General features: G+C 41.3%; 2 protein-coding genes across 17 annotated transcripts in view; both read left to right on the top strand.

The window, feature by feature from the left end:
• Nucleotides 1-136: 136 nt before the first annotated feature.
• Nucleotides 137-15,821, top strand: part of LOC109200264 (hemicentin-1) — a 28,539-nt gene continuing 12,854 nt past the window's right edge. For 7 of the 16 annotated variants that reach the window (XM_019355770.2, XM_019355768.2, XM_025902586.1 and 4 more), the window contains exon 1: nucleotides 14,185-14,466. In XM_019355770.2, coding sequence (XP_019211315.1) covers nucleotides 14,439-14,466 — 28 coding nt within the window. In that variant the 5' untranslated portion in view covers nucleotides 14,185-14,438. Of the gene's footprint in view, nucleotides 297-1,946; nucleotides 2,226-2,675; nucleotides 2,925-3,351; nucleotides 3,460-4,162; nucleotides 4,271-4,913; nucleotides 5,228-5,254; nucleotides 5,321-5,523; nucleotides 5,562-6,442; nucleotides 6,662-7,066; nucleotides 8,355-14,184; nucleotides 14,467-15,821 lie in introns of those variants that run through there. The other 9 variants (XR_002060453.2, XM_025902587.1, XM_019355774.2 and 6 more) reach the window with 9 other exon arrangements.
• On the top strand, nucleotides 8,798-14,208 carry LOC112841722 (uncharacterized). The gene has a single exon (XM_025902589.1). The coding sequence runs from the start codon at nucleotides 13,161-13,163 to the stop codon at nucleotides 14,160-14,162; it is 1,002 nt and encodes a 333-aa protein (XP_025758374.1). The 5' UTR covers nucleotides 8,798-13,160; the 3' UTR covers nucleotides 14,163-14,208.

Below are 15,821 nucleotides of genomic sequence, written 5' to 3'. Positions count from 1 at the left end.
CATTTTTTCTTCCTGCAACTCTGGTTAAAACCACAAGTTTCCAGCTAATAACACGTTGCCTCCTCTGTGTGTCGTCAGTCGAGTTGGTCCTTACGTTTGTTGATCTGTCTGCAGAGGTTTGTGGTTGTAAAGCTGTGTGGTTACAAGCAGCAGGAAGAACAGGCGTGTTCACAGAGGCCGAGTTCCTGTTCTCAGATCACACAGGAACTATTCAGACACTTCCCACTGTGTCAGGATGAAGGTGAAGATCTTCTGCTGCCTGTTAGCCTGCACTCTGGGCTCTAATGTCACTGCAGGTGAGACTCTTTCACTTTATTCACATTTACATATTTATAGTTTACATATGAGACTCTCAGATAATAAAAGCTGTGAAGTTCAGTGTGAGACTGTGTGCTTGGATAAAAGTGTGAACGCAGCTCAAAGTGTCCGACGCGTCGTGTCACAGTTTTTATCTCACTGACAGTAAATCTGTCATAAAATGATCCATCAGTTATTTTACAGATGAACGAAGTCATTTTGTTTGGACTATAAAAAGTTAGAAAAGACCGAGTGCTTCATACGACCAACAGTCCAACCTTCAATCAGGAAATCAGCGTTTCCTGATTGAAGCTACGATCATGAGTTCGTGGTTCTGGCTCTTTGACCCAGTGTTTTGTGTTTGTGCACTTCTGAATCGTTGCTGTATTCTTAAAGAGATTTATAAGATTTGTGCTTCCTAGTTTAGTCCTCTGGTGCTTTTGAGTTTTCTGATCAGGTTGTTTACGTTCCTCTGTGTTTCCTGTGGAAGTCAGTCTTGTCTCCATGGTTATTTACCTCTCTCTTCCTCACCTTCATCCATTTCCTCTCTGTGTTTCCTCCTTTTTCTGCTCCGTCTGTTCTGTTTCCGTGTTTCCCCTGAACAAAAACCACACAGAGTGAAGAGTCTCAGTGTGTTGCTACTTCCTGTTTTATTTTGATAGTCCTTGTCTCATGTGCATTGTGTTCACTTTTGCTTGCCCTGTCTCGCTGTGTCTGATTGGTTCCTGCTGTCTTCCCATGTGTTTCCTTGATCACCCCTGACAGGACAGAGACCTTCCATTAGCCCTCTGTCCTAATGTCCTCTCTCCCTGAGGACACTCCAGGGCCAAGCGCAGCAGTGGGTGACCAAAACAAAAGCGATGAGGAAGAAGGAGGTCAGCCAGCCACAACAGGGAGGAAGAGGAAAGGAGACAGGGATGATGAGCTGCTAGACCTCAGAGAGGACATGAGGCAGCAAAGAGAGGCTGAGGAGAGGAGAGCAGGGAGAGGACGGACAGACTGTTTTCACTTCTAGAAAGATTAGTTCTAAAATGAGTTACACATTAAAAAATGTATTTATTTGAATATATTTGTGACATTGTTATATGTGCTGCATTAGTTTAAAAGTGTAATGTTATGATTAAATTGATTCAAACAAACAGTAATTGTCACTGAACTCATTTGATTTACAGGCATTTGTAACATGTATGAACATAATGCTAACGTGGAACAATTTTACATGGAAATTTATTTAATAAGAATAAAAGAAATAACAATAGAACAAGAATATTTATAATACATGAACAATAATCAGGCCTGAGATCCTCCTGGTTAAACAAACTGGGACACTCAGGTTAACCCTGCAGGCTCTGGTTAAGGAAAAGGTGGAAAACAACATAAACAGTTTTAGTGGAAAGGTATTGTTTCGTTTATTTTAAGTGAGCAAAGCATTATTCTAATTATTAAGCTTAAGTAAAATATACTAATATGCAGTGAAAAGTCTTCAATTTGATACACTTCATCTGTGTAAGCGTTTTTGTGCACTCAAAAATAATCGTTTTCAGCTTTGTGACATTTTTACAGCCCATCACACACAGATACGTTGTTACCGTGTGTCGACAGCATCTGAAGGTTTATGTGATTCTGAAAAACTCTGTTTGTTTTTGCAGGTTTAACCCATGAAGGACTTAAGGAGGGGACACAGGTCAGTCTGCGCTGTCCTCACTCTGTGGAGGGTAAAGTGAGGTGGAGCAGAGAGAGTGGAGGAAGCAGAGCTGACATACTTACAGCTGATGGAGACGGAAATATAAAACACATCAATGATCCACAGAAACGATACAGTTCACTGGCTGATCGATCTCTGATGATCCTCAGAGCTGCTCTCTCAGACTCTGGCAGATACTTCTGTAACCATGAAGCAGCTGTGGAGCTGACAGTGATCCCATCAGGTAACATCATGTTTTTCTATTTTATGTTTTAAATCCATCTCTGTTACAAGTGACATGCAAACATATTTTAAACACTTTGTCAGGTTAAATCAAATGTGTCTGTGAAGCATGAACTCCCATAATGCACCTCTCTGCATAACCACAGAGCTTTGACACCAGGAGCATAAATCCTTCATCAGTCTCTCTGAACGCTGACAGAAAGTTTGACTCATCATCGACTCTTCACACAAAATGATCGAGTGCAGCTGAATTCAGTCAGATGATGATATCAGACTATGAACGACTGTAAATATTAGACAGACAGCATCCATCCTTCATCATCATCATCATCATCCTCATCCATTTTCTTAACCACTTCTTGTTGCAGTAACTTTAGTGCACAGCTTCCTGTTTAACAGGCTGCATGTTGGAAAGAATCACTTTAATGATAAATGTCATTAATATTCACAGGAACTAAAATAGTGAGTGTTGCAGAGAGGAGCAGCATCACTCTGAACTGTTCTCATCATGTTGGAGGATCAGCTGTTCCCACATGGAGCAGAGACTCTGGAGAAATAAATGAAGGAAGGATTTCTGTTTCCACTGAGGACAAAACATTAAGTATAAGAGAAGCTGAGCCTGCTGACTCTGGACTGTACAACTGTGATGGAAAACCAGCTGTTTATCTGAATGTGACCAAAGGACAGAGATCTGACAGAGGTGAGACACATGAACCCAAAAACACATTAAACTCCATGTTCAATGAGCTAAACCTGAGGGGTCTGCAGCCACCAGCACATCATACTTTATAGCTCAAAGAGGAAGAAGAGCAGAGAGCAGGAGGAGCTTAGGTTAGATCTTTGAGTTTGATCAGTGCTGTCGATGACGTCACTGTGTTTGCTCCTGTATAACACAGCAGTAAACAACCCAGAAAACAACCATAATTCAGACTTTTAACAAATCCAGTACCCAATCATTGTTTCCAAATCTCAAAATATTATGAAATGTTTTTGTTTTTTAGTTATAGAAATTGTATTTTTTTTAAACGTGCATTTTATTTATTTATGGTATATATTTGGCTAAAATACATATGTGTAAGTCTCTCATTTTCAGATTCTGTAACTATATTCTCTGTTGTATTCTCAAGATAATGAAACAACCTCAGCAACAATAACTACAACAGTTACTCATCAGCCAGCAGAGACATCTGCTCCGTCAGGTGTGATTCCAACAAAGACATCAGTCAGCTTCACAGGTTTAAATGTATAATTCTCAGTCACATGTATGCAAATTAAATCCGTTCTGCTGTTTACAGAAAGTATAAATGACATTTATGTTTGAGGTACGATGCTCTGTAAGACAAACTCAGCTGTTCTGAATTACATTTTAAAAAACACTGCTCAAAAACTTAAAGGAAGACTTTGAAAACACGTCAAACTATTACTGCATATCTAATATGAACGAGGGGATGTGTTAGCAATGGAAGGATGCCACATCGTTGGATGGAAATGAAAATTATAAACTGACAGAGGCTGAATTCAAAGACACCCTGAGACACAGCAAAGCTTCCAGCTGTGGCACGTTTTCAATGTGCCACAGCTGGAGAAGCTGGACTACCTGTGCAACCTCTGGAGGGTCCAGTATCACCCCATGCTACCAGTAGAGACACTGACCTCAGCCAGATGTCAAACTGGTGAAAACAGACAGAAAAGGAGTAAACAATGTCTGAGACTTTCACCTGTAAAACTGTTCCTGTGTTGGAGGTCGTCTCATTATTGCCCTTCTAAGTACTCCTGCTGCTTAATTTCATTAACAGCTGACCTGATGCTAGACTCTGAAGTGTTCCTTTAAGTTTTTGCAGCAGTGTACATGATATTAATAAATAGTATGTAGTGTCTATGTTTGTTTAATAATTGTAACATGATCTCAGATAATTATTCTTTGTCCTGCTTTTCCAGCCAACCATCATCTGTTTGTCTTAGGGATCCGAGCCCTTGCTGTCTTCGTCTGCAGCCTTGTTCTCGTCATCATTTACTTTATTTGGAGACAAAAGTCTAAAAGACGAGGTGAGTAAAGTCAAACGTGCCCAGAGGCTAAAACAAGGTGCTGTGGTTTAGCTGATTTATGTATTTGTTTAGACACTTTATCCTGATGAGTCTCACATCTTTGTTTCATGTTCAGCTGAGTTTCCTGCCTTCACTCTGTCTGCTAACTGCTAACACATTAGCCACCTGGGCTAGCTAACAGATCTGAATTTTGTTTACGGGACTTTTTACTCCTTCTTGACATTTTGTTCACCACTGTGCACAGATTTCATTTAGTAAACGAAGAGTTTAGTAAAACAAATTTTAAAACTGACACTAAAATAAAATACAGGGCGGGTGTGCTGTTAGCAACTTAACTTAGCAGTCAAGCCAACATAACCACAAAGTTCAGTTTTTGAATCTGAACATCAAGTTTCTAAATAAACCAAATTTGTTGCTTTGTCTTGATGCATTCTTAAAATGAATCATTTTAAGTTTGGAGTTAACAGCAAACTTTAAATGAAGTCATTTAATTTTCTTATGTTCTAGATTCTCTGTCAAAGCTCCAGTTTTAAGTTCAAGTGAAATTGAACCTTTGTGAATAATTTATTTCATCTCATAAATGTGATGTTTGAACATTTTGACCCAGTCTCATGTTCAGCTCTTTGGTCTTGACCCATCACAGTTTAACAAGCTCTCCGTCCTTGGACTGCTGGATTCCTGGATTACATTAGAGTAGCTTTGCATGATTGACTGTCCAAAATCATTCATATTAATCTCACGCTGGACCTTCTGCAACCCTAACCCACGGGATGAGAACAGGTGGAGACCATGTTCTAGGTCACCTTATTCATCAGCTGAAATTGTTCAATAACATTTTTAAAACTGAATACTGACTCAGTTTAACAGTAAAAGCTTCATAAGCAGCCACAGTCCAGTTTAACTTCAGTTATCAGAGCATGGCATCACAACAGGCAGCATGTTTCACTAATGTTCAAGGAGGAGCTGACTCTGATGTGTCTGCAGGGGATGACAAACAGCTCCACGTCTATGATGAGATACCAGCTGGAGCAGAACTTCATGTTATAAATGGTGAGACATGAGAGTGAAGCAGCTGTGACTGATCTAAAGCTGAGCCCCACACTTTCATCTTTGCTTCTGTTACACTTACAGTCTGTGTAACATCACTGTTTTGAGTTGGTAGTTAACGTTAACAGATTCCAGCAACAAATAAACTGATTAAATTATTCCTGCTGATAGTTAATCGTGTTAATTAATTCAGCGTTCTTTCTCAGGAGCAACGCCTGCATCAACATACTGACAGACCCTGCAGGTAAATGTGGAGTTATTGGTTTGATGCTGCTGTTCATAAAAACACACACTGGATGGTTTATAAACAGTAAAAGATTAAATTGACCAAAACATAAGATCACAAGGAAAAAAATGGATTTGATTTTTTTATATATTCTTTAGCACATAATGAGTGAAGAAGAAACACCCAGTGCATCATGGGAATCCCCGGCAGCCTACGTCTATTGCAGCATAACTAAGGGAGGATTCAGGGTCACCTGGTCCAGCCCTAACTATATGCTTTAGCAAAAAGGAAAGTTTGAAGCCTAATCTTGAAAGTAGAGATAGTGTCTGTCTCCTGAATCCAAACTGGAAGCTGGTTCCACAGAAGAGGGGCCTGAAAACTGAAGGCTCTGCCTCCCATTCTACTTTTAAATACTCTAGGAACAACAAGTAAGCCTGCAGTGTGAGAGCGAAGTGCTCTAATAGGGTGATATGGTACTACAAGGTCATTAAGATAAGATGGGGCCTGATTATTTAAGACCTTGTATGTGAGGAGCAGGATTTTGAATTCAATTCTGGATTTAACAGGAAGCCAATGAAGGGAAGCCAAAACAGGAGAAATATGCTCTCTCTTTCTACTTCCTGTTAATAATCTCTCTTGTTTAATAGTTGTTTCAGTTTTTGAGCAAATCAAATTCAGGACAAACAACATGAGCAGTTATTGGTGAGTCTGAGTGCTGTAACCCAGAGAAAACCACTGAACTGTAAAGTCATGTTATTTATATGATCCTTACACACTCGTCTCACTTTTGCTGATGAATCACTGACTCAGAGTTTAATCTGTGAATATCTTTCAAAATGTACCAAATCCAACAACTTCTCAGTATTTATGTTTGTGTTTTTATAAACTCCTCTAAACAGCTGCAAAGCAAAGAGAGCTTCATGTGGAGCCAAGAAGGAACAGCGTGAAACACAAGTTTGGACACACCTCATCATTTAATGTTGTTTCTTTGTTTTTACTACACAAACTGAAGACATCAGATACATGAAGCAGGATATCTGGAATTATAAAGGAGATAAATCTAAATGTGTTTTATATTTTAGATTCCTGGAAGTCGCCACTGTTTGCTTTGAAGTCAGGTTGGTATCATGTCAGTCATCAGTGTGACTCAGCGATGACACACCTACACCACACAGCCTTTGCTGCTTCTGCTCTCTCATAAATATAGAAAATGACCTCATTTTATATCCTTATGGCTGCTGATCTTGGTTTTTGCACCATATTAAAGTCCAGTGTATTCTGCCTGTGCTGACAGAGGGAAACGCTACAGATATTTACAGTGAAACTGACAGAAATCTTCAGTTTTTTCTTTTTGGGTTTTATTGTTGTGTAAAATTAAAACACTAAAGCAGTACCTGTGAGTCGTGAGCTCATCAGCATTACTCCTCCAGGTAGCAGCTGCTGTCAGTGCATCGATCCAGGGAAGACTGTTGTTGGTAAAGCCTTGGCTCTGGTCTCTAATGTTGTTTCTCCTCCCTGTGCAAAGCTTCCCAGGATTTCCCCCCTGACTGGGATGATCGTGCCTGAGCGTTGATACTGGATGTCTGCTTCTCCCTGGAGCACAGCTTCTCTTTCCACATTTGTTTTGATGAAGTCACTGTAAATAAAGGCTGACTGTGATTCTCCTGAGTGTGAGTCCACTTCAGTGTACATGACATTATGATACCAATGATAGCCTGTAATGTAGGGACCAGACTGATAAAGCTGCTGATATCATGGAGGAAGGTAGATGTGTGATGTGTGGACGGGAAGTAAGGCCGACACTGGAGGTGGATGCTAGCTGTTCTTCCATGGTGCAGATAGAAATGGAGTAGGGGAAACTTTGAAGGTGGAGCATGAAGAGAGGGTCAGACAGGATCATAGCGAGTGGTGATTGAAGCAGAACTCTGACATCCAGGTGCAGGGAACAGAGGTGACGCGAGGTGCTAAGTAAGGTTGGTGTTACAGAGAGAAATGAAACTGATTGTGATGAAGGTGCACACAGGTGGGCTACATCTAACACAGAAAGTGGAAAGTGAAAGCTAGGAGACTGTAAGGTGGTGTCAGGGGAGGATGTATATCTGTGCAGCATTTAATGGTACTCTGTAGGATGACTTTGAAGAAGAGGAGGTGAGTGAAGGTTGATAGCTAGGTGGTAGCTACAGCAAAGACAAAGGCTTACAGTCACCTTTATGTGACACTGAGAAAAGAGAGTGTATTCGAGAGTGTGCTGAGAGAATGGAAGGAGGAGCTAATGAACGAACGGACGAGTAAGGAGGAAGTGAGGGCAGCCATGAAGAGGAGGAGGCAGCTGGTCCACATGACATACCTGTGCAGGTATGGAGGTGTCTGAGAGAGAGGCCCGTGGACTGTTTAACCAGATTATTTAACATGATCTAGAGTGAGGAGGTGGACTGGTACACAGAGGGATAAACTGATGATACCATGAAGATTATGGGAACAATAGCTGTTGTTAAAGCTACGCTAAGAAGACGTGAGTTTGCAGTGAAGGCGAGACCTGCTGTGATGTATGATGGGGAGACGGCAGCACTGACAGAGCGACAGGAGGCCGAGCTGATGGTCAGATTTTTAGGGAGTCTGATGGTCTGGATTAAAAGAGTACATGAGAGAGTCGGCTCAGGTTTTGGAGACAAAGTTAGAGAGGTTGGGTGGATTTTAACCCAAACGATAAACCTGACCAAACCAGCAGAAGCAGATTTTGACCCCACCAACCTCCTCATGCAGAGTGTCAGTAAAATGGAGCCATCATCTCTCAGAGGCCAGTATCACTGCTGCTGGTGCTCCGAATGATGAGGTCTGTATCCCAATTCAGGGTCTGCAGCCTTAAAGGCCGCATTTTAAGGCCGATTACGTCACACCGACGCGGCGAAGGCTGTCCCAATTCAAAGGCTGCTCGAAATGCGGCCCTCAAATGTGTCCTTCATTTCCCTGAATTTTAAGAACGTGGTTGTGTATACTTCATGGCTCAACATATCCCAGAATGCATAGCGCGGCGGTGGGTGTGGATAATTTTGCCAAAAAAAAAACGGCAGAAGAGTAAACTTTTAAAAGTAAGTACTGAATATTACGTCACTTATTTATGTGCAAATGTTTAATAATGAAGAACATTAAAACATTACTGTTGGCCACATGTCGGCAAAGTTATGTGACATTAACGATGTTTGTACTAACTTGGTTTTAAAGCCTTTACTTTAAAATATACGCCGTTTGTTCTGCCTTTAATAACTTAAACTGGATATTATAGTTGTAAACTGCCCTAGAGCTCCCTCTAGTGGCTGCTTTGTAATATGGGTTTGGTTACTTTAGGAAGGGAAAAAATGAGAACGTGAAGAAGAAATCAAAGATGGCGGAAAGTGATGCCGTAATGTTATTGTTCTAAGCTGATACGGACCTTAAAATGTTGTTGCCTTGGACAAGATATGTCTGTAAGTATGAGTGTCGATAAAATAATTATTATCTTTTGTTTTGTGTAAAAATGGTACGATAATTTGTACATTTGAAAGTTTATCTTGTTAGCTTGCAGTAAGAGTGTAACAAGCTAGTTTACAATGTTAGTTAGCTAATACAGTATTTTGTACTTTCAGTTTTACGATGGTCAAAGAGAAGGCAATGGTCAGAGGCCATTCTTCAATAAATCAGCGCAAATAGGAAAATAAGTCTGGTTTTTGGAGCATCGTTATCTCGCTGTCTAGCTGGTGAAACTAAGAAACTCAGGGCGAGGACAGCATAGTAAAAAGACATTAGCGCAGCGGGCACAACCACGAGGAGCTATTTTCAGCGCATCCGTTATGAGCCTACGGTCAGGAAAGCAATATCAACTGGATCTTCCAGAAGAGGAAGAAACACCAGACCAAAGAGAAACAGAACAAGTGCACAACGCAGAGGATATGGAGAACAAGGATAATGCAAGCAACGCAGACACACAGACAGAGTCTAGACGCTCGCGTACATCTAAGCGTTCATCCACAAGTTCTGCAGCGCTTAAAGCACGAGCAAAAGCAGAGATTGCACGTGCACAGCTGGCTTATTCAGAAAGAGAAGCAGCTATAATGAAACAAAAAACTGAACTTGAGGCTAATTTACATGTTTTGAGTTGTCAAAAGGCTGTTGCAGTTGCAGAAGCAGAGGTTGCAGTTTATGAAGAAGAGGAGGAGGGACTCTCAAAAAGTGAACTGCGCTATCCATTGGTGGGACCACCCGCTAGTCCAAAACAACGCACAGCAGAGTATGTACAAAAACACTCAGATATTTGCCTTGAAGGATTCAAACTAAAAGTAGATCCACTTGCCTGTCACAAAGCTGCACGTGAACAATGCGAAATGGCTATGAATGCAGAGACAGACAATGACGGCTCACACAGTGCTCAAAAGGCTAATGTTAAAGTGGAACTCCAAACACAACAGAGAGAGAGACTGGATTCCCCCAAACCTTATCCGTTCAACACTCTTCAAACATCAACAGAGGTACAGGGTGTCCAGGATATTACAAGGTACCTGACACGGAGGGAAATGTTAAGTACTGGACTTTTGCAGTTTGATGACCACCCAGAAAACTACTGGGCGTGGAAGGCATCATTTCAAAGTGCTATTAAAGACTTGCATGTTACAGCTCAAGAGGAGCTAGATTTAATGGTCAAATGGCTTGGAGTTGAGTCTGGTCAGCAGGCCAAAAGAATCCGATCAGTCCATGTCTTTAATCCAGCTGCAGCTCTCAACCTTGTGTGGCAAAGACTCGAGGAATGTTATGGATCTCCAGAAGTGGTAGAAAATGCACTGTTAAAAAAGATTGAACAGTTTCCCAAACTAAACAACAGAGACAACACAAAGTTAAGAGAGCTGGGTGATGTTCTGCAGGAAATAGAATGTGCAAAAGATGGAGGATACCTACCAGGCCTCTCATATTTGGACACAGCTCGCGGAGTCAACCCCATTGTGGAAAAGTTACCCTATGGACTGCAGGAAAAATGGATTGCAGCAGGAGCAAAGTACAAAGAAGAACATAAAGTTTCTTTCCCCCCTTTCAGTGTCTTTTCAAAGTTTGTAAGACAACAAGGCAAAATAAGAAACGACCCAAGCTTTGTCATCACACCTCCTGCCGACACAAGCTTCAAGAAGGAGAAAAGCTTCAGAGGCAGTAACAGGCAAGTGATTAGTGTACACAAAACGGACATTCCTACAGACACTAGTTCACCTCAAAATAGTTACAGCAAGCCAATAGAAAGCCCTGACAAGGTATGCCCAATACATAAGAAGCCTCACCCTCTTAAAAAGTGCAAGAGTTTTAGAGCAAAGCCCATAGATGAGCGCAAGTCATTTTTAAAAGAGAACAGAATCTGTTTTAAATGCTGTGGCTCTACTCAACATCTAGCAAGAGACTGCAGGGCTCAAATAAAATGCATGGACTGTGGTAGCGACAGGCATTTAGCAGTGCTACATCCAGGTCCACCCCCTGCGCCAGCTGAGAGCTCTGAAGCTGATAAAGATGATGGCGGGGAGACACAGGATAGTGCAATTGCCTCAGTTGTTTCCAAATGCACAGAAGTCTGTGGTGATGCAGATAGCCCACATTCATGCTCAAAAATAAGTCCTGTGTTAGTCTATCCAGAAGGCGAAAAAGAACGGGCTAGAAAGATGTATGCAGTGCTTGATGAACAAAGTAACAAGTCACTAGCTAAGTCTCAGTTTTTTGAGCTCTTTAATATTAAGACACACTCAGAGACTTACAAGCTCAGAACATGCTCAGGACTGTCAGATAATGTCAGCAGAACAGCAGTAAACTTCATGATTGAGTCAATGGATGGTAAAGTGAAGCTCCCACTCCCAAACCTGATTGAATGTGACATGATTCCAGATGACAGGAGAGAGATTCCCTCTCCACAAGTGGCCATGAAGTTCCCACACTTACAGAAGATAGCTGAAAAAGTACCTCCTGTAGAAGAACAAGTACCTATTCTGTTGCTTTTGGGAAGAGACATTATACAGGTACACAAAGTCAGAGAGAGAATCAATGGGCCACACAATACGCCTTATGCACAGCGTTTGGATTTAGGCTGGGTTATAGTTGGGGAAGCCTGCATGGGGAAGACGCATAAGCCCCCTAATGTGAGTGTTCTCAAAACACATATTCTTCAGAATGGCCGTGCTTCTTACCTCTGCCCATGTCCTAACACGTTTCAAATCAAAGACCAGTTAAACACCACACCTAACCCCAAAAAGGACAGGGGAAACACAAACACCAATCAACTGGGAGAAACTGTTTTTGACAGGACAAAGGAAGATGACAAACCAGCACTGTCAGTAGAGGACAAAGACTTCATTGACATCATGGAGAAGGAGGTATATCAAAACGAATGTAACAGCTGGGTGGCGCCTTTGCCATTCCGCTCTCCAAGACCAAAGCTTCCGAGTAACAGAGAGCAAGCATTCAAGCGCCTCCAATCTCTCAGAAAGACACTGGACCGGAACCCTGAAATGAAAAGACAATATATCGAATTCATTCAAAACATGCTGGACAATGACCATGCAGAAGTCGCTCCACCTTTGGACTCAAACAAAGAACATTGGTACTTGCCATCCTTCGGTGTATACCACCCACAAAAACCTAATCAGCTGAGAGTAGTCTTTGACTCAAGTGCAGAATTTGAAGGACAGTCCCTTAACAAAGTCTTATTAAGTGGACCCGACCTAAATAACACACTACTAGGTGTCCTTATGCGTTTTAGGAAAGAGCCTGTAGCATTTTCAGCTGATGTGCAACAAATGTTTTATTGTTTTGAAGTGAGAGAGGATCATAGGGATTATCTGAGATTCCTTTGGTATGAAGATAATGATCCCGACCAAGGTATTTGTGACTATAGAATGAGGGTTCATGTTTTTGGGAATAGCCCTTCCCCAGCTGTGGCTATTTATTGTATGAGGCGTGCTGCAGTCGAGGGAGAAGAAGAGCACGGACATGATGCAAAGCAGTTTGTAATGAGACATTTTTATGTTGATGATGGTCTCGCATCCACAGCAACAGTGGAAGAAGCTGTTGAGACACTCACAAGCGCTCAAAAGATGCTGGCACAGTCAAACTTAAGGCTACATAAAATAGCCTCTAATGACCACAAAGTAGTGGAAGCGTTTCCTGCTGCTGAGAGAGCCAAGGATCTAAAAGACTTGGATTTAGAGTTGGACGACATACCCCTGCAAAGGAGCTTGGGGGTACTGTGGAATCTTAAAAATGACTGTTTTACCTTTCACGTCACCACTGAACAAAAGCCGTTCACCAGGAGAGGTGTCTTGGCCACTGTTAACAGTCGGTATGACCCGCTGGGTTTCGTGTCACCCATCACAATGCAGGGAAAAGTTCTTCTCCGTGAATTGACCTCAGAGCAAAAGGACTGGGATGAATCACTTCCTGCAGAAAGAGAAGATGAATGGAGCAAATGGAGAAGCTCATTGAAGGATCTTGAGCGGCTACAGATACCGAGGTGCTACCTCCCATTCTCCCAGGCCATTGCTGTGAAAAAAGAACTGTGCATATTTTCAGATGCCTCCACCATGGCCGTAGGAGCAGTGGCATATCTGAGAGCTCTTGATGGTGAAGCTTCGAGGACGACTTCAGACCCAAAAGATGGCAGATTTACCCGTGGACAGGCTGACACCAATGCCACCGTTCACTAGTGTAGGACTGGATGTCTTTGGACCCTGGACGGTCACCACACGTCGCACCAGAGGAGGAAGTGCAGACAGTAAACGCTGGGCTGTGCTTTTCACCTGCATGTCCACGAGAGCTGTGCACATTGAGCTCATTGAATCAATGTCAACATCCAGCTTCATCAATGCCTTAAGGAGATTTTTCTGCATCCGTGGACCTGCTCAGATACTCAGATCTGATAGAGGTACAAATTTTGTTGGAGCATGCAATGAGTTGCAAATTGATCACAAGGACACAGAACTAAACTTATACCTGCAAGAAAAAGGATGCACATGGCTGTTTAATCCTCCACACTCGTCACACATGGGTGGATCGTGGGAGAGACTTATTGGAGTTGCAAGGCGCATCCTAGATGGTATTCTGTTGAAAGCCGTACATGTCCAACTAACGCATGAAGTGTTAAGTACATTCATGGCAGAAGTAATGGCAATAATGAATGCAAGACCACTTGTACCAGTCTCAACAGATCCAGACAAACCAAACCTTCTCACTCCAGCAATGCTCCTTACACAAAAGGTCAATGCATTATCTGCACCAACAGAAAGCTTTGGACCGCCAGACCTCTACTCAAAGCAATGGAAGCAAGTACAGTGTTTGGCTGACTCTTTTTGGAAACAATGGAAAAGTGAATATCTTTCAACACTACAGCAAAGGAGAAAATGGACTGATGAGAAAACAAACATAAGAGTTGGTGATGTTGTGTTATTGAAAGATGCTCTCGCACACAGAAATGACTGGTGCATGGGAAAAGTTGTAAAAACATTTGAGAGCAAGGACAATAAGGTTCGAAAAGCAGAAGTAAAGACTGTGAAAGATGGAAGTGAAAAAGTGTTTTTGAGACCCATCACTGATATGGTTTTGCTTTTATCAAGTGATAAATAAGTGTGTTTGTAATAGCCGTAAACTGTTCTAAATGTTTATTAGAAAAGTTTGTTGTAGTGGCACAATTGTATTGTACCAGGCGGGGAGTGTTCTGCCTTTAATAACTTAAACTGGATATTATAGTTGTAAACTGCCCTAGAGCTCCCTCTAGTGGCTGCTTTGTAATATGGGTTTGGTTACTTTAGGAAGGGAAAAAATGAGAACGTGAAGAAGAAATCAAAGATGGCGGAAAGTGATGCCGTAATGTTATTGTTCTAAGCTGATACGGACCTTAAAATGTTGTTGCCTTGGACAAGATATGTCTGTAAGTATGAGTGTCGATAAAATAATTATTATCTTTTGTTTTGTGTAAAAATGGTACGATAATTTGTACATTTGAAAGTTTATCTTGTTAGCTTGCAGTAAGAGTGTAACAAGCTAGTTTACAATGTTAGTTAGCTAATACAGTATTTTGTACTTTCAGTTTTACGATGGTCAAAGAGAAGGCAATGGTCAGAGGCCATTCTTCAATAAATCAGCGCAAAAAGGAAAATAAGTCTGGTTTTTGGAGCATCGTTATCTCGCTGTCTAGCTGGTGAAACTAAGAAACTCAGGGCGAGGACAGCATACCGTTCAATAGTCGACCTTAATCTCACAGAGAATGTGATGATTTTATGGATATTTAAAGTCAGCACTGAGAGAAATTTAGTAATGCCAACATATTAAAAGAACAATATTTGTCTCTTATATATAATACAGTTAAATATACAGTGTCAAAGAAACCTGTCTTTGAGTGAAGATTTAAGGTGACAGGAAATATAAATAACTGCAGCCTGAATCTTTACTGAAGCTCAGTATTTGAAACAGAGTTCAAACTCACTGCTGTAATAACTAATAATGATTGAAATAATAACTATAATATTGGCCACATTATATTTACATTACCACAGTGAGATGACTTTAGTCTCATGAACAACATTAGCTAATTGTTATTTACTAACTAATCTTAAAATGACTGTTCAGTACAGAAATGAAGCCCAACAGTCATGATTTAACAGCAGGGATGGGTATTGATAAGATTTTCACGATTCCATTTTCGATTCTCTTATCGATTCTTGTTTTTAAAAAGGAGAACACTAAGGTCGATTAGCTTAGAACTTTGTTTTATATCTTCTCTTTGAACAAGATAGAAATTTAGGAGTAACATGGCCTTACAAACCCAACAGTGAGATCTTAAGAGATCCACAGCCTACGGCTCTTCAATGGGGTGTCACAGGGTCCCCGGGGAAAATTGTAAATGTAAAATAATAAAATAAATATTCTTCTGTAGCAATAACAAAGTATAACATAAATTATTCTGTAGCAATTACACAAGAATATCCAGTAATGTCCCTGCCTACAATTAAACACATTCACTTACCGAAAATCGGGGGCATCTGCTGACCACAAACTTAGTCACTGCTCGGTGACATTCGTCTATCCTGGCCTGAAAGGAGACGCTACCGGTAGACTGCAGCGAGAACTGCCAGCCAGACTCTGTCTGTCTCATCACGGTCACCTAAATGCACAGTAATGGCAGGTTTTGTAATAAGGCAGATCGCGCTAACATAATATGCACTGTTAGCTGATTATTTACCTGCCGCATTAACGGGAGAGGACGTGCAAACGTTACCGCTGCTG

This window comes from Oreochromis niloticus, linkage group LG22 (assembly GCF_001858045.2).
Source record: "Oreochromis niloticus isolate F11D_XX linkage group LG22, O_niloticus_UMD_NMBU, whole genome shotgun sequence".
NCBI lineage: Eukaryota > Metazoa > Chordata > Actinopteri > Cichliformes > Cichlidae > Oreochromis > Oreochromis niloticus.
Note: the sequence above shows the minus strand (reverse complement) of the source record. Positions and strands in the feature narration are given on the sequence as shown.